Raw genomic sequence first — 21,790 nt, 5'->3', positions numbered from 1 at the left:
TTTTTTTTTTTTTTTTTTTTTTTTTTTTACATCCCTTACCTGCTTCTCCAGTGTCCTGTGTGGCTTTTTTAGACAATTGTAAACCACTTAGAACATCTTGGACAACGGGCTCTACAAATTCTATAGAACGATAAAGGTTTCCATACTTGTCTTATTTGATTGGGCAGCTTTCCAAAGGCCTGGGACACAGCAAGTTCCTTTTATACATTAAATGACAAGACTCCTTGTGGAAAAAGCACAGACCGTCACTGCCTGGAATCAACACTATTTGATTTTACAAACTGAACACACACTTCATGTACACTAACACCTCTCCTCTCTGTCTGCACTTGCTGTTGATGAATCACTTATTTTAAATCTCTCAGACGTAGAGTGGAAAGTTTATAAGCTTTGCAACTACACACTTATTTCTGAAGAAAATTGGGGTGAAATCTACCACGGTGCAGAGAGCCAGCACAAGATCTAGGCACCTCTGAGGTCACTGGTGGCTGGGTCTTGTGCTGTCTCTCTGCACATGAGTGAATTTCATTCATAGGTTAGAGCCTACCAGCACCTCTGTGCATGATGAACTTTATTCACAAGTAGTCCCATTGAAAACGTGCAGGTAATGTTGAGCCGTTTGCAGGACCAGGGCTGTATTGAATTGCCCTTAGGCAGCACGTAGCCTACTCAATTGTAGAGTACACCCGGCTAAAAGCTCAGGGAGCACAATTCATGTTTTCACGCCTACTTTTTCAACATGAAGGCTGAATCATTCACAGGAAACTTTTTTCTGCTATTTATATATAGCGTAATAGTTTTTTAATGGGAAACTAGCCAATTGGTTATGACAACTCAGCTGAAAGATCAAGATCCTTTGCTGTTCTTCTGGAAAGTGCTACTAATTTTGTTCACAGCACAAAGGAAGATGAAAGGACAATATGGCATCACTCTGTCGTGCTCACATTTCACACAGGTTACAGCCAAAATAAAAATACATTTGTAATCTTGCACCCAATCTCTTCCAAAAAAATTTTTTTTCAATTAATAGACAACCCCCTCCCCCCCCCGGAAAAAAAAATACACACTAATCACCATACACTCTTCATCTGTCTCATCCTGCAACAAGTAACCCAGAACTTTGTTTATGCTTGCTCTTCAGTGCTCCAGCGGGCATTGGGACTTTAATGCTGTATTCTGGGTCTTGAGCAGTCTTGGAAAAAGTGGCTATTGAAACCATATCTTCTCCAATATCCACCTGAGACCTGCGCCTGCAGATGAACAGCTTCTTCAGAGCCCGTTGGAAATCCCGATTCAGAAAGGCGTAGAGCATGGGGTTGATAGTAGAATTGCAATAACCTAACCAAGTTATGATCTTGAAGGCATCAACCAGGACTGCACTGGTGGAATTGGTACCTTTAGCAGCTAGCCATACATTCAGAACAAAGTAGGGTAACCAGCACAATATGAAGACTGAGATGATGATGCTAATTGTCCGAGTGGCTTTGTTTTCCAGCTGCAGGTTGTTCTGCCTCTTGCTGTTGGGATGGTAGTGAATTTCAAGGGACTGAGACATGATGCGGGTGGCCTTGAGTCGTGATGCTCGGTAGATGAAGAAATACATGCTGCACATAATCATGAACGGGACAAAAAATGCCAGGGCAGAAGCTACGATGGCAAAAGTCCAGTTGGTGACAAAGATGCACTCTTTGCCAGCATCAAAATCTACACCTGGTATCTCATTCCAGCCTTGCATGACTGGTAGGAAGGAAATGAGGGAGGAGTATACCCAGACCATGCAGGTCATTATGATGCACCTGCAAATGGAAGAGCAGGAAGGTAAAAACTTGGGAGCACAAGTTATTCTGAGATCTTCCTTTGAAAACAGCTGACACTAATGATACTCCACAGGTGTGTGGTGGAGATTAGTTATGCTTCTGAAGAGGTAAGTATAGAGAAGCCTGAGACGCAATGTTTTGGTCCAAATTTGAACATTTCCAAGGTCTGGGTTATTTGGATTAGGCTTATGTTTAGGCCAGTCTGTGTGTCAGGGACCGATAGAACTGTTTGGAAAAATAGGGGGAAACATTGTTTCAGGGAATATTTTCTGTTAGAGTATTGAAACATTTTAAAATTTCCAACCAGTTGTAGGGTCAGGAGGTGATAGTCATCTTACGCGTTTAAGGCGTGATGCCCAAACATTGCAACCCTTTGCCACAGCTTAGCAGGGGGCCCTAATTTCCCATCTAGATTTATGATTTTTTTTTTAAATGGACACATGCAGCCATACTATTAGCTAGAGCTCTTATCTTGCTAGAGAGTGATACAACTCAATTGCTGGCTGCAGAGGGCAAGGCCAGGGCACCTGGAAAGTCTCACTTACCTAAAGTGTCAAAGCAGCCCTCTCCTGTGGGTTTCCTATGGAACACTGGTAGGAGCTTAAACCTGCCCTCACCACTGGAACTCCTGGGTTAGGATGGTAAGGGTAAATCCATGACCTGCCCACACCTTGAATACTGCATCCATTTCTAGTCATCCCATCTCAGAAAAGATGTTAGAATTGCAAAAGATACTGAGAAGGGCAATGAAAATGATTAGAGGAATGGAACAGCTTCTGTATGAGGAGAGATTTAAAAGACTGGGACGGTTCAACTTGGAAAAGAGATGATTCAAGGGGGGAATCTGACAGAGGCCTACAAAATTGTGCCTGAAGTGAAGAAAGTGAATAAGGAAGTGTTATTTACCCTTTCACATAATACCAGAACCAGGGGTCACCCAATGAAATGTATAGGCGTAGGTCTACACCAAATATAAGGAAGTACTTCCTCACACACACTACACAGTTAACCTGTGGAACTCATTGCCAGGGGATGTGAAGGCCAAAAGTATAACTGAGTTCAAAGAAGACTTAGATAATTTCATGGCTAATAGTCAGTGATGGACCTATCCTCCAAGATGGTCAGGGATGGGAACTTCATGCTCCAGGTGTCCCTAAACCTCTGAGTGCCAGATACTGGAACTGCATGATGGGGGATGGATCACTCTAAATTGCCCTGTTCTGTTCATTCCCTCTGAAACGTCTGGCACTGGCCACTGTCAGAAGACAGGACGCTGGGCTTGATAGACCATTGGGCTGACCCAGTATGGCCATTCTTGTGTTTTTCAGAGGTTCTACTACCTACATTTTCCCGGGCATAGCTACCTCCTGAAACATGTAGGTGGGCACACTGACTCCCTTGTGCCTGCAGGTATGTATGAAGCCTGTAGCACTACCTAAAACTCACTACTAGCCAAATAATTTTGCAACATGTTCTTAATTCAAAAGGGGCATTCATAGAAGTGCATGCAGGCCAGGTCAGCCATGGGGTTCTTTATATCTTACCGCATCCTCCACACCAAAAAAGCATAAAAGTAGGGCTCTTTAAATGGTGCAAAGGGCTGCTTATCAAATACAGATCAGATTTTGGGTGGTGGCAGCGAATGGCTCATCTGGAACGGTCATAGCCCATAGTAAGGGTGTGTTCCACATCTGAGTAAAAACTCTGAAGGATTTAGGCACTCAAAAATTAGCCATATAGGGAGTTAAATATAAATAAACTCGTAGCTGAAAGCCTGTCCTGTCACACAGGTGTGGCATTTGGGCCAACTAAACTACCATCTGGGCAGTCTCCCTCACAACCAATGAAAGTGTTGCATGCAAATTAGCTGTAGAGTGAGGGTGGTGATTGGTTGTTACCTCTGAGATCACAATGGTTTAGGACTCTTGGCATGGAGTACATGCCTTACTGTAGCTGTACATGGGTGTAATTCATAACATCAAAATGTCTGAGAACCTAAAAATTGGACAGCGATGACAGTGAACCCCAGTGGTGACTGAACCTGGTGATATTCTAAACAAAAAGAGTTCTCCGCCATGCCTGTTGCTGTTTCTATCACTTCACACTGTACAGACATTCTAGGCTTCAGAGTGACAATCCTGGGATCTTATTACATAGATACTATTTTAGAATATGAGACTTGATAGCCTGTGTCTAGGTACTTGTATGGTCTCCATTATTGTAGTATTGGACTGCCTCACAGTCTTTCTTTAGCCTCACAACACACATCTGTGAGGCAGGGCAGCGCTATGATCTTATAGATGGGGGAACTGCGACACAGAGACTAAGTGACTTGCCCAAGGTCACACAGGAAGTATGTGGCAGAGCAGGAAATCAAGTCAGGCTTTCCCAAGTCCCTTGCTAGCACCCTAACCACTGGATAAGTCTTCCTCTCAATTCTTGATCTTAAATTATTTCTTAATGTGTGCAGTGCTTAGCTCCTATTTGAATTTGAGGTGTCAGAGCAGAGATGACAATCTGCCCAAGTTAGCCCTCCAGGGATGTTTAATGATAGTTGTTAAACCCTGGAATTGGGACTGATGATGGAATGTCTGACAGATCCTAAAACTTCCCTCCATTTCTACGATCTTTTGAGAAGTATACTCGCCTTCGACGTGACATCCTCATTGAATAATGATAGGGGGTCACCACGGAGCAATATCTATCCAGACTGATAAAGCACAATGTGACAATGGACGCCGTGCAGAACATGACATCAAAAGAGATCCACACTTTACAGAACAGCCTCCCGAATAGCCACATCCCCGTCACCTCATAAATTATGCTGTGGGGTGGAAAGAGAGAGAGAGCACAATATATTGTTACAGTTGAAGAGTGATTGATTATTTTTCTGCTATGGAGAAGCCTATTGACCCAAGTTAATGTCGTACCCTGTTGGCAAGATTAGTGAAAATATGGCGGCTTCAATTGAGATACATTGAAATTTTGTTAGGAGGCAAATTGGAGTAATCCCCAAGTTTGATGCCCAAGGCTTTAGCCTGCTATGGGACATAGCTACGGTCCCACTTATGCTACCAGCTGGAACACTGTTTTAATGGAATCCCTTGGCATGGTTGCAGTTTTAGTGCAGATCATCTCTAATTTATTAGTATTTTCATATATTATGTTTGTCACCGGCTTCTTCAGTGCCTCAAGAAGACACTTATGGAACCAAAACGAGTGAGCTAGTCTTCACAACAGCTCATATTTTTGAACTCTTTTTGAATGAGTGATCAAATCCTCAGTTATGTAAGGCATGTATTTTAAGATTCCAAACCATGGAAACGGCTGTCCTTACGGATAGATATGGAAAATTTCCTTCACATCTTCATTTTTGCCCATCTAAATCTGGAGCATTGGAAGATTAACCTCATCTTTTGCACTGTAGAATTTTTCAGCATGCTGGATTTTGCCTCTTTTGTATAAAAACATTTTTTTTTTATCATCCTCCCAAAAAAAATGTCTTAATTTTTTTCTCAGCCACCGGCAGTAATCAACTCAGTGGCAAATTTTGCCCTTTTTGTACTATGCTGAAAAAGAGAGTTTATATTATGTTCTAACTGACATTTTGATGTATTATCTGGATGGTGCTGTTTTAGATTGTGTATGTTTGGGGGGGGGGGGTTGTATTTGACAAAGACAGATGTCATCTGTGATTTAATAAACATTGAACTGCATAGTCTTCTCATGATATTTCAGTTCCTGGGCTTGGAATAGCTTCCCTCCTCCAATGTTCCAAGCCTCTTCGGTACTTCCCATCTGGTCTGCCTCTTCAGATCTCATGCATTTTAGCTTCTGGATAATGGGATTCATATGAGAACCCCAGTTCTCATGTTATTTAGCCTATACATGACTCACGGAGGCAAGTAAGCCAGTGAAAACCACTCACCTGTACCAAAATATTACCAACAAAGTCAGAGAAACAGTAACAAATGAGTAACCAGTCAGGAAGCTTGAGGTAGGAGTACAACGGGCTGTGTAATCTGCGATGCTATACTATTTACCTGGCTGCAATTTGCTTCTTCCTACTTTTACCAGTTTTATATAAGTCTTTGGCTTCTGCAGTAACTTTCTCTTGGACTTTGTTATGTGACACAGTGAACAAGTCACTGCCTTTGTGAGAATTAATTCCCTTCTCCTTCCCTGCAACTATATAGCTTCGTAGTCTCTTAGCACTAAAACCACAGCAGTTGCTCTAACCCTATTGGAGTTCTTTCAGCTCTGCTGGCTAGAAAGAGGAAAGGAATAAAATCTATATATAATGCTTTTTTTAAATGCTTGGGTTTGGTTTAACTAATTTCATTAGTATTAATTAAAACTACTTTTACAGGTTACAATTGTTCTGCCACTTCAGAATGGTAATGGCACTCACTGTATTAGCATCTTGGTTTGAGCATTGGCCTGCTAAACCCAGGGTTGTGAGTTCAATCCTTGAGAGGGCCAGTTAGGGACCTGGGGCAAAAATCTGTCTGGGGATGGGTCCTGCTCTGAGCAGGGAGTTGGACTAGATGACCTCCTGAGGTCTCTTCCAACCCTGATATTCTATGATCTGTGCGTCAGTACAAGCTAGAGGCCCCGGTCAGTACCAGAGCCTTGTTCCAGGGGATGTTGTACAAACATTTATCTGAGGAGTTAGCTGGAGCTCTGTGTGTTGTCTTATATGGCCCCATTACAGTAGTATTTGAGCACCTCCTAGTGTATAACATTTATCCTCACAACACCCCTGTGAGGTAGGGAAGGGCTGTTATCCCCTTTTTACAGACGATAGGACAGATTCACAAAGGTAGTTAGGGGCCTAAATCCAACGTTCTGGTGACATTCTCAAAATCACTGCTCAGCAGCCCCTTAGCTCCTGATTCTCTGAGCTGCTGCCAATCAGTATTTGCAAAGCTGCTTGAGTCCTGATGTCTCCCCACTTCTAATGACCTGCTCAGAGCCCTCGTGCAAGCCAGTTCCCTGGTTACCCTGAAGCAGGATTTTTGAAGTAGGCATTACCCTGCCTACCTCGGCCCAGGGGCCCAACTCCTGAAGGTATGCTGTCAACCTCACATCTTTCCTGCTGGACATCTTCCACTTTGTAACAGAGCAGGAACTAGAACCTGCATCTCCTACAGCCAAACAGAGTGACCTAACCAGTCAGCCGAATAGATAACATGCACACTCTCTAGACACCAATAATCTCCTAAAGCTTTTCACACAGGAGGAACCATTCTGATTTAAAATAGATGCATTTAGGGTCATACAATGGGCTTAAAATCAAGTGACCTGGCAAGCCGGAGTTTTAAAAAGAAATCAAGTATGTTTCATGCCAAAGTGCTCTGCAAAGTACACATATACACCTCTACCTCGATATAACGCTGTCCTCGGGAGCCAAAAAAATCTTACCGCATTATAGGTGAAACCGCGTTATATTGAACTTGCTTTGATCCACTGGAGTGCACAGCCCCGCCCCCCTGGAGCACTGCTTTACCGCGTTATATCCGAATTCGTGTTATATCTGGTCGCATTATATTGGGGTACAGGTGTACATCACCCCTGAGATCTAGCCATGTGTGGGGTGGAGGGCAGCAGGCAAGCACCATGCAAACCACACAAGAGTTGGGGAGATGACATTTTGGCTAAAGACATCATGACAAACTCCCCAACTTTATGAGTAGTGCTATAAAGCTCCCTCTCTTGAGATGTTTAAACTTGATAAAGAGCTCAGGCTCTCAGGAATCCTGTATGGCAGGGTGATGGATTGGCTGACCCAACTGTTGTTTCCCTCTAATTTCACCTTTTTCTAAAGAATAAAGGTGTTATGATATCAACAGTGACATCAGCACAGCCAGTCCATTCACTACCGAGCACCAAATATTAGGTGCCATTAATGAAGGAATAATATGAGATTGAGAGTATCCAATCTCTATGCTACACATATGCTGTTAACATTCCCTGAAATATTCCTTATAACAAGAGGAGAAGCATCCAGACAGGGGTAGATGCTAGTGCTGGTTGAAAATTTTTCGATGTAACAGTTTTCCCTCCTGAAAATGCAATTTTGTTGAAATTGAAATCTTTTCCTGGAACATGTCAATTTTGAAAACATTTCTGATAAGGAAAAGAGTCAACACGAATCATTTTGATAATGTTGAAATGTTTTGTTCCATTAAGATAAAAGGCTTCATTTTGACTATCATTTGAATTCATTTTGTTTAACTTGTACATTTAATATATTTATTTATTATCATGTTTCCACATTATCAGAATGAAACATTTTTACCTTATTAAAACAGAACATTTTGATTATTTTAAATTGGAATCTTTTGGAATTTTCATTCCATGAGAAATCTGGTCTTTTCATTCTGATTTGGAACAAAAACAAATGTGGAAATCTCAGAATTTCCCAGAGAATAGAAATTCCATTTTCTAGTCAGCCCTAGTAGGCACTAGTGGACATGGAGAGAAGAATTGGGGGCTGATTGCCAACTTTGCTCACAGAATAGTACCTTACTCCACAAGTAGCCTCACTGATTTCAGTAAGAGAATTTGTGCAACAAGGTACTACCCAATGTACGGATGGCAGAACCTGTCTTTTAAGCCCCAATATTGCCAAGACTTATGCACATGCTTAACTCTAGGCACTGCAAGTAGCTCTAGTCAACCACTGAAGTTGATGTAACTACTCAGGGTACGTCTTCACTTACCAGAGTGTGTACAGTTAATCACCTGTGTAAGTCTTTGTAGCAACAGGGTCTTAGTTAGCAGTGCACTGTAGGAAGGCCAAAGAGTTTGAGGCATAGTATAGATGCCAATCTGAGTCCACACTGCCAGCTGACCTGATGTCTTCTTAGTGGTGATATCTAGTACTATTTTATAATGCTTGGAAAATATAGATACTGAACAAATCAGAGACATTTCAATGTCAGAATCATACTTTTTTTACCTTCTTCATGCATCACTAATCTGAAATCAATGAAGCATTGTATGAGGGTCCCTTTGTCTCTATAACTAAACCTCTTTTCTTTCATTAAAGCTGGCTAAGGAAGGACTGAATGTTCCTTCCATTGAATCACACAGGCTTGTTCTTTTTGGCATGTGTCTAATGAACAAAACAGCGCAGCACATCTGATCTGCTTCAATTCAGCGTAAAAGCTGAAACAGCCAAGCTGGAAAGTTGTGAACCTAAATCCACCCCTATTGTACTTGTGGCATATGCTAGCCAGATAGCTAGCCTATGGCAGTCTTGGTTCTACTGCAAAGATGTCATGCTGCTTGATAGGGGGTCTCTATAACCTTTAAGTCCCCATATGTGATGTCCATAGTACCTGAGCTAAGTGCATACCAAGAACTTCCCCATTCTGGAAGTGTGTGACACAGAGACCCTTTGGCAAATGTTCCCCTGTTCTTTGCAAGCAATTCTCACCTCCGACCTGACAAAGTCACTACATCAAACACATGTCTTATAGGATATTTATCCATAAAGAGTTTCATGTGAGGATCTACAAGAAAGCTCATAACTGGTCAAGCTTCACAATCATTGCGAGATGAATGTACAGGTAATATTTGAAGAATAATATATTTATATTGAAAGTATGCTCTATGAACTTGGAGTAGAAATTAATCACCAGGAGGTAACGTGCTGTGATAACGGCCCATGTGGGCAAGGGGGAGTCATCACCCCGCCCTGCTTGGCTGGTGATACAAGATCAGGCTCAATTGTTTCGCCTTGCGCAATACTAAGACTTTCAATGGGAACCCATCGGGGGCAATGGCAAACAACTGAAACCCTATTCATTGCAGCACATTTAGAATGATAAACTGGAGCATTTTATTTTAACATGCTTGGAGTGCTAGTTGCCTTTAATCAAAATGTCCATCGAGCACCCTCTATGACTCACCTCACCATGGTATTTGAGCACCGTAAAGTATCAGCTAACAATGCAGGGGTACAATTGCTAAATGCTAAAACAACAGATTAGAGTCCTTCGCTCATAGATCAGTTCCTCCACTAAGGAGCACGTTTTTCTGCCCAATGTTTGTTTTTACCTTCCCGTTTCCAGTTAGAAGTGTTGTGCTGAGCTACTCGGTGCAACGTGCTAACTAACTCTTTCTCCTCCTAGTGGCTGGCTTGCATAGTTCAAGAGCCCTTCTACTGCTGAGAGCTAATGGAGAGTCTCTATTAGCTGAAATGGGATTTTGGAGGCAAAAGCTGCTGGATTCTGTGCCGGCTGTCAACAGTGATGCCTATTATCTGCAGCACTTTGATGTGCTATGTCAGAGCACTTGCAGCCTCCTAACTCCCCGAGCCTCGCAGTAGTTCTGTGGTCCCCCGACATAAAGATCTAACTGCTGGACCCCTGCAGTGCTTAAAATGGCACCCTTGCCTAGCAGGCTATTTTTTGTTCCCCTCATAGTTTTCCTGATAAATATGGTGTTTCTCTCCTAAGTGGGTTATTTTCTCTCTAACTGTATAATTAAGCCATTGGTTGTCATGGAAATACTTTCCCTCTTGAAATGCCATCTACCAACATTCCCCCCCCCCCCTTTTTTTTTTTGTTTTCTCAGCCCCTACTGCTCCTCTTCCCTACAAGATATAAGCACAGACAGATTACTCTTTTCTGAGCACCGGTTTCCTCAGCCTTTTTTGTTACCTCCATTTCCTTGGAGGTGAGAACCCCTCCATCCCCTCCCTTCTCAGCTCTGCTGCTGACCCACAAGGAAATGTGGCATCAAATTCTCCACTCCTCCTTTGCTGGGAAGAAAGCCCCTCCCACTGCTGGTGAGGGATGCTCCCTCCCAGTTCCGGGAGTCGAGCATTTTGCTTGGGAAATGCTCCCCCCTGCCCATGCTGCTGCACAGCAATGCTGGTTCTAGCACTTCCTCTCACCCTAACCAGGAAGGCTGTGTCAGCAGGTAGATGGCAGATGGCAGAGAAGACATGTGGGTAGTTTGGTAAGTGAGAAGCTCTTGCAGGGAGAGCTCTTATTGCCCTGAAGGTCCAGCTAGGGATCCCCCTGGCCCCAGGAAGAATGTGGGAACTCCAGAGGACTGCAGTGTGTTTAAGGGTCATGCATAGAGTGAGAGGAAGCAAATCCGCTGGAGAGGTAGGGCTAGATTGAGAGGAAGAACCTGTCAGTTGGGTGGGAGCAGGGAGCCTGATGTATCTGTCGGGGGAGGTGGGGCTTGTTAACCTGCCACCACAGGAGACCCAGGTTCCACTTCCAGCCCTGGTGACTTATCCCTACTGCAAACTGGCTGGAGAAAGGCCCTCAGCACAGAGCAGAAGGTAGGGGGAGGTAGTGCCCTCCCTTCCAGTGCGGAGTCTTGAGAGAGGGAGACTAAACTGGCAGAGGTAGCAGAGTCTCCGCTCTGGGCTCCAACAGGGACATGGAGGTACCAACAAACCTGAGGAAATGGGGGTTGGCAGAGAGACTGGTGGAAACACACCTCTGTTGGGTATGCTGTAACGGCTGTTATTGGTTCTCCTTTGTTTAGTTCCCTGCTCCATCCAGCTGGCGTTAACATGGCTCCTTTTGTCCTGGTCACCATCAGGAAAGCGCCAGCTCAGCTCTGGCCCTAGGGGTTCCCCAGTTAACTTGTGTTCCCACTGCTAGGGGGAGCTTGCAACAGCAGAGCACTGATCACAGCCAGTCCCCCCTCTGGAGGGAGCCATCGGGTGTGTAGGCCCAGCTTGGCAGCCTCCTCGCACTGCAGCGAGTATGTAACTGCCAGCTACTGCCTGACGCCACCCACCCTGCCTCTCAGGCCGGGCAGCAAATCATGATCCCACTCCCCCCCACTTCCTGTTCCTGTGCCATTTTGGCTTGATCCTGAACCATGCCCTAGCCATGTGCACCTGGCCAGCCTCAATCTGCAAGGAACTGCCTGCTGACAAATCTGGGGGGCCCTTTTCAGTACAGAGCCTGTATACCAAACATGGGCTCTGACATGCTTCCCCTCCCCCCTCCCCAGCACATAATGAGGACCCCAATGTAAATGATGCAGAGTCCCTAATCTTACTCCCAATGAAGTCACTGCCAATATTCCCAATGACTTCCCATGGGCCTGAAGGAGGGGAGTGGGTTATTTCATCATGCAACCAAAGCTGGAGCTGTTGGAATTCATACACCCAACAAAGCAGACGTAAGTTTGTGTATCAACAGGTGAGAATGGGAGGAGATTGAAGCGTGGTGCCAGTGATGATGTTGGAACAAGAGCTGACTGGACCGTTGCATTTTGAGGCACTATTCAAGCTTTTGAAATTTGATTATGTTCTGCTTTGGAAGGAAACCCAAACTGTTGAACATTTGCATGAAAACAGAAGCATGTGAATCCTGCTATTGGCCTGGGATGTGGGAACCCCGGGTTCATGTCCCTCCTCTGCCTGATTGAGAACACAAGTTTTCAGCCCAGAGCACTCTACATCAGTTAGAGCAGGGAGTTGACCATTGGTCTCCCACATCCCATTCCCAGTTATGCTAACCTCCCAGAGTCACACTCTTCCCCAGTGCCCAAAAACCTTCCTGATGAAAGTTTTGTACCAAGTGATTCATTGCTGTTAAACATTTCAGCTATGATAAAACAGTATATAGAAAATATTTCAAGCCACTCTAGTTGGAAACTGAACTGAGATTTTCCTGAGTTTGAAACTACGACAGTCCATTAATGTGGTTGGAAAGGGTAACTTTAACTCTCTTCTAACACCGTTTTCGTTTTCCTCTGAGACGATTTAATAGGCTTCCACTCAATTTGTAACTTTCTCCTTGCTGGGAAATCCATTCTCCACGTTATTTGAACATTTTTGTCTTACTTCTTACACCTCAGGGTTTAAACTTAAATAAAAGGGCCAGATTCACTTGTAGACTTTGGCTGCTTTGCATTGCTGATGTCTGAAAGCAGATGCAAACTCTGTTTAACCAGCTGGTTACACTGGGTTTATGGCCATTTCGTATCACCAGAGGAGAGCAATGCAGTCAGAGCATAGTGGTGAATCTGGCCTAAAGGGTCTAAAGCAATTGGTCGAATCCCTCCTTAGTCTTTTTAGCCTCATGTCAATCATTAGAGCCGTGAATTTGTTGTCACCAGTGAACGTGCTGTCAGAGCACAATAATAAAGGAAAACAATCCTGATAATTTTTGCCTTCTCAATGCAGACAGCGTTAAACAAAATTTTTAATCTTCAATTTATAAATCACATGCAGATTCAGACAGCTGAAAATGACAGCAATTGTTCTGTTCTGTTTATGTAGCTAAAACATTTATTTTGCAAGAACACCACTCTCCTCCTCCACTGGTGGTTGGATTGGGCTAGAAGAAATATTAAAAAGGGTATTACTGGGATAAAAATAGGATGTATAATTTAATCTTTAAAAATATGTCAGGTTAATAATACAAGTGTTATGTGCTACACAGTTAGGACGTTTTTCTGAATATATGAGCTCAGATTTTTTCTCATCCTGGTTTTATACTGGTTTAGGTATGTTGACTTCAGTGGGGTTGCTCCTGATTTCCATGAGTGTAAATAAGAGAACAATCTGATCCAAGAGATTATTTTAATGGAAACATTATCATTATTAAATTGAAGACTGGAACTAACTGAGGGCCTGATCTTGTATTCTTTGAGCATGCAAAATTCCCATTGCCTCTAGTGGTTTTCATTGGCTCACAAGGAATGCCAGACTGGGCCCTGAGGGAGGGAGAGCACATCTACACTACAAGCCGGCTGAGAGCAAACCTGTCTGGACCCTGTGGGTATGTATTCAAGCTGCTGCTAGTGCTACCCACAGCTACATGGCTGGTTTTAGGGCACTACTCAAGCAGCGCTAACACGTGTCTATCTATTCATGTGGGAAGCAGGCTCCTAGCTGCAGTGTAGACATACCTTGAGTGTATGCGTCATTATTCCCATTGTACAGGTAGAGAAACTGAGATACAGGGAGGTGAAGTGATTGACCCATGGTGAGTGTGTAGCAGTGCTGGGACTGAAGCCCAGGCATTCTGTTTCCTATGCACCATCTATTAGACCATTAGACTTGCCTCCTACGTAGTGGCCACTGAACTAAGCGCTACTGAATGCCATCAAATAAGTGCATTACTAGCAGGTCTTACCTTACAAGCAGTTCTTACCTAAATGGCATGACCAGACAAGCAACGAGGAGATCTGCCATGGCTAAGGACATAATAAACATGTAAGTTGCGGTACGCAGCCTCTTCTCCACCACAGGGCAGATAAAAACCACAGTATTCCCAAACAGAGTGATCAAGTCTATAAAGGTTAGTATCAGTCCAACAGCCACCTCCCGGGGACCAATTCCTGCCCCTGTCCAGTTGCCATCTCCTCTTACCCAAGACAGGGCAGTGGAGGAGATGTTGGAGAGTGATGATGTATTTTTGTCCATCAGCATCTTCCCCCGGTGTTCAGAGCTGAAGCAGAGAAGAAAAAAAACACGGGCTTTGAAGCAAATTAATTCCAGGTCTATGGAAGAAAAGATGAAAACTATAATTATGTCTCATTCACTTAAAAAGTCCCACGCACCCTCCTGAGCAATCTGCCCTCGCTGTGTCATTGTTACCGATTCACTGGGGGGGGGTTGTAATCCCAACGATAGTGTTATATATGTGCCACACTGGCTGAAAGGCATCATGAAAATTAAAAGCCTTCCTGTGAATGAAAAGCACATCATTAGGTGAAGCTTGATACAGGGAAAAAGCACTGAGCGCTGGAAAAAGAAGCAATGGGAATCTAGAATTAAAGCAGCTTTGCTAATCCCACTCACCTGGGGTGAGTAATCTTATTTGATGGGCAAGTAAAATATTTTCTCATTATCATCTTGGTCATTATGAAGGTGGATGAGAAGATTTTTTTGCCTAGGCTGGATACAAACATAACCCATTGTTCAGTACATGATATGTGCCCCCCTTCCTCTGATGATATGTCTGTTACAGCTCCTAGTCATGGAATTTGGTCCTTGAGGTCAAGCTATAGAGGTTTATGCTCTTATCTGTAGAGGTTCCCTAGTTCCACTCCCAGTAGTGATCAGAATGGTGGTGTAATATGTATTCATGGCTAGAGAGTTGGAAAATGAAATTTCTATTTGGGGGAAAGGTCTGACATTTTGACATTTATTTTCATACTGAATCAGAATGAAAAATTGAAATTTTGAAATTTACCACAGAATGGAAATTCCCACAAATTTTGATTTGGAGACATCAAACCGTTTCAGTTTGATAATGTTGAATTGCTCCATTTTCATGTCAAAGTGTTAGTGCAAACAAATTTGAAGAGGGTCAGTAGACACGTCTGCTGCTCTGGTACTATCCATAGCTGACATTGCAGTCACAAGCTAATAGCATACATATGTCACAGCAGCTAGAATTCACTTCCAGAAACTCAACTAGCCAAACTCAACCTCCTGAGCTATTGGAGAATCTCTAGGTGTGACAGAATACACCCCTGGGTTCACACCCTCTACACTATTGTAATCAGTTTTGTACAAGGCATGTCTTATACGATATCATTTGAAAACTCATAACTTGCTGGTCAATATTGTCCTGATAAAATAAGTGAGGCAACATTCTATGTGACATTATAAGATTTCACTGTATAATGTTATTAACACATGTTCCAAACCCCACAGCCCTGACCAAACTGGGGTTGGCAAACAGGTCTCTCCTAAACAAAGGAATATATGCTCTGCTTGATTTGCACATAACCAGTAAACAGAGTCATCAAGCAGGAAGGAAAACAGAAAGTTCAATCAGGGGAGAAAACGCCATCAGGGAACATCCTTCCACATAGACACTTTATGTCCTAGTGCCAGCTGGAAATGTTTTTCAAGAGGGGGGCTGAAACTATACAAAGGAGGGACAAATACCCAAAGCCCCCCCATTCCTTCCCATCACATTCACTGCAACTGAAGTGACCAAGGAAGCATTTGTTGGACTCTGGTGTAAAGGTCCTGACCTACAGGGTTTGGTCAGTAAGACGCTGAAATCATGTGGTGAGAAACTTTGCTTAAATCTGATATTGTTTGTTAAGTAAGGTAATAATAAATGTCTTATCTTTATTTTTCTTATAACCATTTCTGACTTTTATGCCTCATTATTTGTACTCAAAATCTCTCTTTGTAGTTAACAAACCTGTTCTACTGTTTTTTTTCTAACCCAGTGTGTTTATATTGAAGTGTCTGAATAACTATTTGAGATAATAAGCTGGCATCTTATTCCATTTAAGGAATACATTGATTTAAAATATATTGTACTGTCTAGGAGAGGGCTGGGCAGTACAGGACATACATTTCTGGAGGGAAATTCAGGGCTGAGGGTGTGTTGGGGTCACCCTGCAGTATAACCAAGGCTGGCGAGAGCAAGAGTGTGACTAGATGTGGCTGACAGGCTGCAGTTACACACAGACACTCAGGGCAGGTCTATACTTACCTCCGGGTCCGGCGGTAAGCAATCGATCTTCTGGGATCGATTTATCATGTCTTGTCTAGACGCGATAAATCGTTCCTGGATCGATCCCGGAAGTGCTCGCCGTCGACGCCGGTACTCCTGCTCCGCGAGAGGAGTACGCGGAGTCGACGGGGGAGCCTGCCTGCCGCGTCTGGACCCGTGGTAAGTTCGAACTAAGGTACTTCGACTTCAGCTACGTTATTCACGTAGCTGAAGTTGCGTATCTTAGTTCGAAGTGGGGGGTTAGTGTGGACCAGGCCTCAGAGTATGACTTGCACACTGGAGGTTGTTTGTGAGTGGCCCAGCTGGGAGCTACTGCAGCAAAGCATTGTGAGGCACCCAAGGTTGCAGGGCAGGGGTGACACTCATTAGTCTGGATTATACCCTGGCATGTCACACTAGGAACCTGATAAAATGTGATACATTAAATCAAAATGAAGCCCACCTAACACCAGCCAGCCCCACACAGTATTAACCCATCTGCAAAATATCAAGCCTAGCCCTCAGAAATGCTGCCTCGCCCACCTACCAAAACAACTCTCCAGCTACAAAGCAAAGTCAATTCCTTCCCGACACCTGCCCCAGGATACCTCCCATCAAACACTCCAAAGCCTAGGACTTTTGATGCTCTGGCAAACCTGCACGGGGAAGCAACTTCCAGACCCTGGAGCCCATATTTTCTAAAGTGACTAGTGATTTTAGGTGTCCTGTTTGAGATGCTTCAAAGGGGCTTGATTTTTGAAAGAGCAAATAAATGAAGGGTACTTTGTGAAAATCAGCCTCTTTTAAGATGTCTCAAATTTTGCACTCAAAATCACTAATTACTCTTGAAAACATAGGCTCCTACAGTGAGAATGTCCTGCCCCAAGCACCCTCTCTATCAAACTAGGGGGTTGTTAGCTTGGCTGTCTCACGCGATTACTGCTGTCACAGTATCACATGCCGGGGGAGCAAGACAGTCCCTCGGATTGCCAGGACTCCAACCATTTAAGGCTTTTTTCATTTCAAGCCAACGCTTTAGAGCTCACCTGCAAATCCAGTGACAGTACGTGCAAGTCACGAGGAACCTGTGCCAGTGTATGTACTGATAGCTACTGGAAGAGTCTCTCTGAGGAATTAAGAACCTCCAAATAACCGTGGCATTGAGATTTAAGTCAATTTTTCAGTTCTTATGGCAACTATAGAGTGGATGTTCTTTCCAGTTTCATGCTCTTCAGTTCCTAATAGTCTAGGAGGAGCTGAAGGTTAACTGAACTCGTACGTCAAAATCCAAGACCTCATGGGAAAATTACCTTTCCATAGATAGCACAGCCTTCAGCTTCTAGTCTAGCAGGGGGTCATGTGTGACTGTTCATACACACAGCCAAACATTTTCTGTTCACACTGACATTCAAACATCCTTCATACTATACCCTGGGCAGGTTAATCTCTGAAATTTAGCAACTGGAATTTGAAGGTGTAAATTAGAATATGCATAGTCTTACTTTTGGCTCTTGATTTGTAATCCACTTTATTGACACAGACATATTTCAGTGAGTGAAACTTCCTGGGAGCTGGTTTCCCATTATCAGTATCGTCCTTGCTATCAGTACCTAGCACAACTGCCAGCTTTTGTTTGCTTGCTTGCTTCCCACATAATCCATATTTTTTCTTTCATGGGAAAAAACCCTGATAATCTTATATCATCAGCACACTTTTCATATCAGTGAGGCATGCAGAATTTTATATTTAATATGTTCAGATATAGCCAGCTCCCAGGAAGTTTCACTCACTGAAATATGTCTCAGAGTGGCAGCCGTGTTAGTCTGTATCAGCAAAAACAATCTGGAGTCCTTGTGGCACCTTAGAGACTAACAAATTTTGTCAATAAAGTGGGTTACAAATCCAGAGCCAAAGGTAGAAATATTCTAATTTACACCTTCACATTCAAGAGGCTAAATTTCAGACATTTATTGTTAACTATATTACTGTGTCCATACTATATTTTTTCTTGGATGAGTGTTGTTGCACAGTGTGCACATGTGTTTTATCTGGATATGAACACAACTGTATAGTTAAAATAAATGCATGAGAAACAGGCACTTCTATATACATTTTCAATATGTTGTTTGTATACATATGCACACTATACATACATAGCACATTCTGTATTGTCTCCATACTGAACTTTGTACTAACTGTAAATTGACGGCTAATTAAGACCTCTGCTACATAAAACACAGTGGAACTAAGCATGTGTAGCTGGCTTTTGGTAACTAGGGTACCTTTTAAACTGGAGAAAAGAAAATCTACTTTGCCCTTTTCTAACGTCCTTTCTCCCCACCCCCATCTGACCTTCCAAGTTTTCAAAAATAATAGTAGTAATCCAGCTTCTAGATGCTATATAATTAAAACCACAAGTAATGAGGTAGTATTGACACTGCTAGATTATAAATTCCTTGTTCCTCCTCAAGTCCTGCCAATTAAAGTGTTTAGGTTAATGTGCTATCCCAGTTGATGCAATTGGATTTGGGGAAAAAATGGTTCAGTGAATGGATGGATAGACACACATCAGAACACAAGACACAGAGGACAGGGGAATGCAATGCCAGTGACTGGTGAAACACAGCTGGCAATGAAGGGAGTCAGGGCATGTGCACTCACCTTTCCTTCCCTAGGTCTCCTGGCTTGAAGTTATTTCAGTGCTGTTTCCTGGAGAGCGTGCAAGGTGGAACAGCAGCATCTCTTTCTCCATCAGTGAGTGTGCGTCCAGGGGGTGCCTCCCTTCTGCAGCACATGGGGGCACACAGTCCTGGACGGCTCTGATTCAGCAGATCCTACTTTTAAAAATGCACCTGCTCTGCCTACACATCCTGGGCTGGCTGCAGAAACGGAGAGAATGCGAGACTCGCCCACCCACCTGCTCCAAGTGGCAGCATTAACATCTAAGGCCACCCGGGGGCGCGTCTTCACCAAAGCACCAAGCACGTCGGTCCCCTGCGCTGGCTGGGCTGGGGCTTCTTGCCCTCCGCCGCTCAGTGGGGTCCGGTGGGGGAGGCCATTGCAATTAGCTTCTGTGCTTGCAATAAACAGGGATTGTTTCGTGGGCGGGAAGCCAGGGAATTCTCTCCCCGGTCCCATCCAGTCTGTACCCTGGTCCCCCTCAGTGTCCGCAGCAATAGCGCTCAGCCCCTGGCAGTTACTCACTGACCAGCCCCAGGGAATCCCCCTCCCCCATCCATTCCCTGACCCCTGTCAGTCACTGACCAGCCCCAGGGAATCCCCCTCCCCCATCCATTCCCTGACCCCGTCAGTCACTGACCAGCCCGAGGGAATCCCCCCTCCCCCATCCATTCCCTGACCCCTGTCAGTCACTGACCAGCCCCAGGGAATCTTCCTCCCCCATCCATTTCCTGACCCCTGTCAGTCACTGACCAGCCCCAGGGAATCCCCCTCCCCCATCCATTCCCTGACCCCTGTCAGTCACTGACCAGCCCCAGGGAATCTTCCTCCCCCATCCATTTCCTGACCCCTGTCAGTCACTGACCAGCCCCAGGGAATCCCCCTCCCCCATCCATTCCCTGGTCCCTGTCGGTCATTGACCAGCCCCAGGGAATCCCCCTCCCCCATCCATTCCCTGACCCCTGTCAGTCACTGACCAGCCCCAGGGAATCCCCCTCCCCCATCCATTCCCTGGCCCCGGTCAGTCACTGACCAGCCCCAGGGAATCCCCCTCCCCCATCCATTCCCTGACCCCTGTCAGTCACTGACCAGCCCCAGGGAATCCCCCTCCCCCATCCATTCCCTGGTCCCTGTCGGTCACTGACCAGCCCCAGGGAATCCCCCTCCCCCATCCATTCCCTGCCCCCTGTCAGTCATTGACCAGCCCCAGGGAATCCCCCTCCCCCATCCATTCTCTGGTCCCAGCAGCAGCTCCCTTCGTCCGTCCCCCCCGTTCCCCCAGCACCTCTCCCCCAAGATTTAATCACAGTTATTTTTCATATAAGTAATGGACAGCTCACAGGTCGTGAATTTTTGTTTATTCCCATAACCTGTTCATGCCTTTTACTAAAAATACCCATGACTGAATCATAGCCTTACTCATGCGAAACGGAACCTTCCTGGAGGTGTGTGAGGAGCTTGCACCAACCCATGAGCACCAGAACACTCGATTCAAGGAAGCCATGCCTTTTGAGAAGTGGGTTAGTATTGCCCTGTGGCGCTAGCTGTCTCGGACAGCTATAGGTCCATGTCAAACCAATCTGGGGGTGGGAGGTCCACTGTAGTGGTTGTGGTTTGTGAGGCAGGTAACATTGTGATTAACCCATGGGTAGTTGGTGTAAGTAACATTCCCGAAAAAATAACTAGTTTTGAGAGGCATGGGTTTCCAAACTGCTCAGGGCCATTGATGGAACTCATGCCCCAGTGGTTTGTCCCACCATGTGAATATGTGAACAGGAAAGGGTACTACAGTAGAACCTCAGCATTACGAACACCAGAGTTACGAACTGACCTGTCAAGACAAACACCTCATTTGGAACTGGAAGTATGCAATCAGGCAGCAGTAGAGACCAAAAACAAAAAAAACCCCAAAACCCCAGTACAGAACTGTGTTAAATATAAACGGCTAAAAAAATACAGGAAAAGTTTTAAAAAAGATTTGACAAAGTAAGGAAACTGTTTCTGTGCTTGTTTAATTTAAGTTAAGAGTGTTAGAAGTAGCATTTTTCTTCTGCATAGTAAAGTTTCAAAGCTGTATTAAGGCAATGTTCAGTTGTAAACATCTGAAAGAACAACCATAACGTTTCATTCAGAGTTATGAACATTTCAGAGTTACGAACAACGTCCATTCCTGAGGTGTTCATAACTCATAACTCTGAGGTTCCATCGTTCCATTGTTCTACAAGGCCTTGTGGACCACAGAGGCAGATTTATGAACACTGAAGTGGGGTGCACTGGTAAGCTTCATGACACAAGTGTGCTGAGGAGATCGGGATTGTAAATTAAAGTGGAAACGGGGACTTTATTCCCCACAAACAAAATTGTCCTGGATAGTGTATCTGCACCAACTGTTATTTTGGGGGACCTTGCATATCCACTCATGACTTGGCTTATGAAACCATACCCTGTTGTCTATGACCCTGGGAAAAGGGATTTCATGTTCAAACTAAGTAGCTGCATAATGGTCATGGAATTAGCCTTTGGTAGGCTGAAAGCTCATTGGAGATGTTTACAGACAAGTTTCGATGCTAATGTGAAAAGCTCAGTTATAATAATAGTGCCATGCTGCATGCGCCACAGCATTTGTGAGCAGTGTTTCTGTCCTGAGTGAGCTCAGGACAGATCTGGTTTGAGAACTGTTTACCAGGCAGCCAGATCCAAAATATATGTATACAGGTTTTGGGTCCCAGTAGGCAAAGGAAATTAGGGACACCATATGTGCACGCATCATGGCACAGCAGGAAGAGAGAAGATGATAGCAGCCTTTTGCTTATGCCAAGGGATGCCCTATCATCCTTT

At 44.3% G+C, this 21,790-nt stretch overlaps 1 protein-coding gene across 2 annotated transcripts; it reads right to left on the bottom strand.

Annotated features, from left to right (window-relative positions):
- Window positions 1-19,442, bottom strand: LOC101947012 (octopamine receptor-like). Of its 2 annotated transcripts, none has more exons than XM_008169715.4 (4): window positions 18,935-19,442; window positions 13,964-14,260; window positions 4,465-4,641; window positions 1-1,796 (listed from the first exon to the last, which is right to left on the bottom strand). In XM_008169715.4, the coding sequence occupies exons 2-4, from the start codon at window positions 14,239-14,241 to the stop codon at window positions 1,094-1,096; spliced, it is 1,158 nt and encodes a 385-aa protein (XP_008167937.2). In that variant the 5' UTR covers window positions 14,242-14,260; window positions 18,935-19,442; the 3' UTR covers window positions 1-1,093. The 2 variants fall into 2 exon arrangements, with proteins under 2 accessions (XP_008167937.2, XP_065453325.1); XM_065597253.1 differs by lacking the exon at window positions 18,935-19,442 and adding an exon at window positions 14,373-14,500.
- Window positions 19,443-21,790: the final 2,348 nt, after the last annotated feature.

This window comes from Chrysemys picta, chromosome 5, assembly GCF_011386835.1.
Source record: "Chrysemys picta bellii isolate R12L10 chromosome 5, ASM1138683v2, whole genome shotgun sequence".
NCBI lineage: Eukaryota > Metazoa > Chordata > Testudines > Emydidae > Chrysemys > Chrysemys picta.
This window is presented reverse-complemented; position numbering and strand designations above follow the sequence as displayed.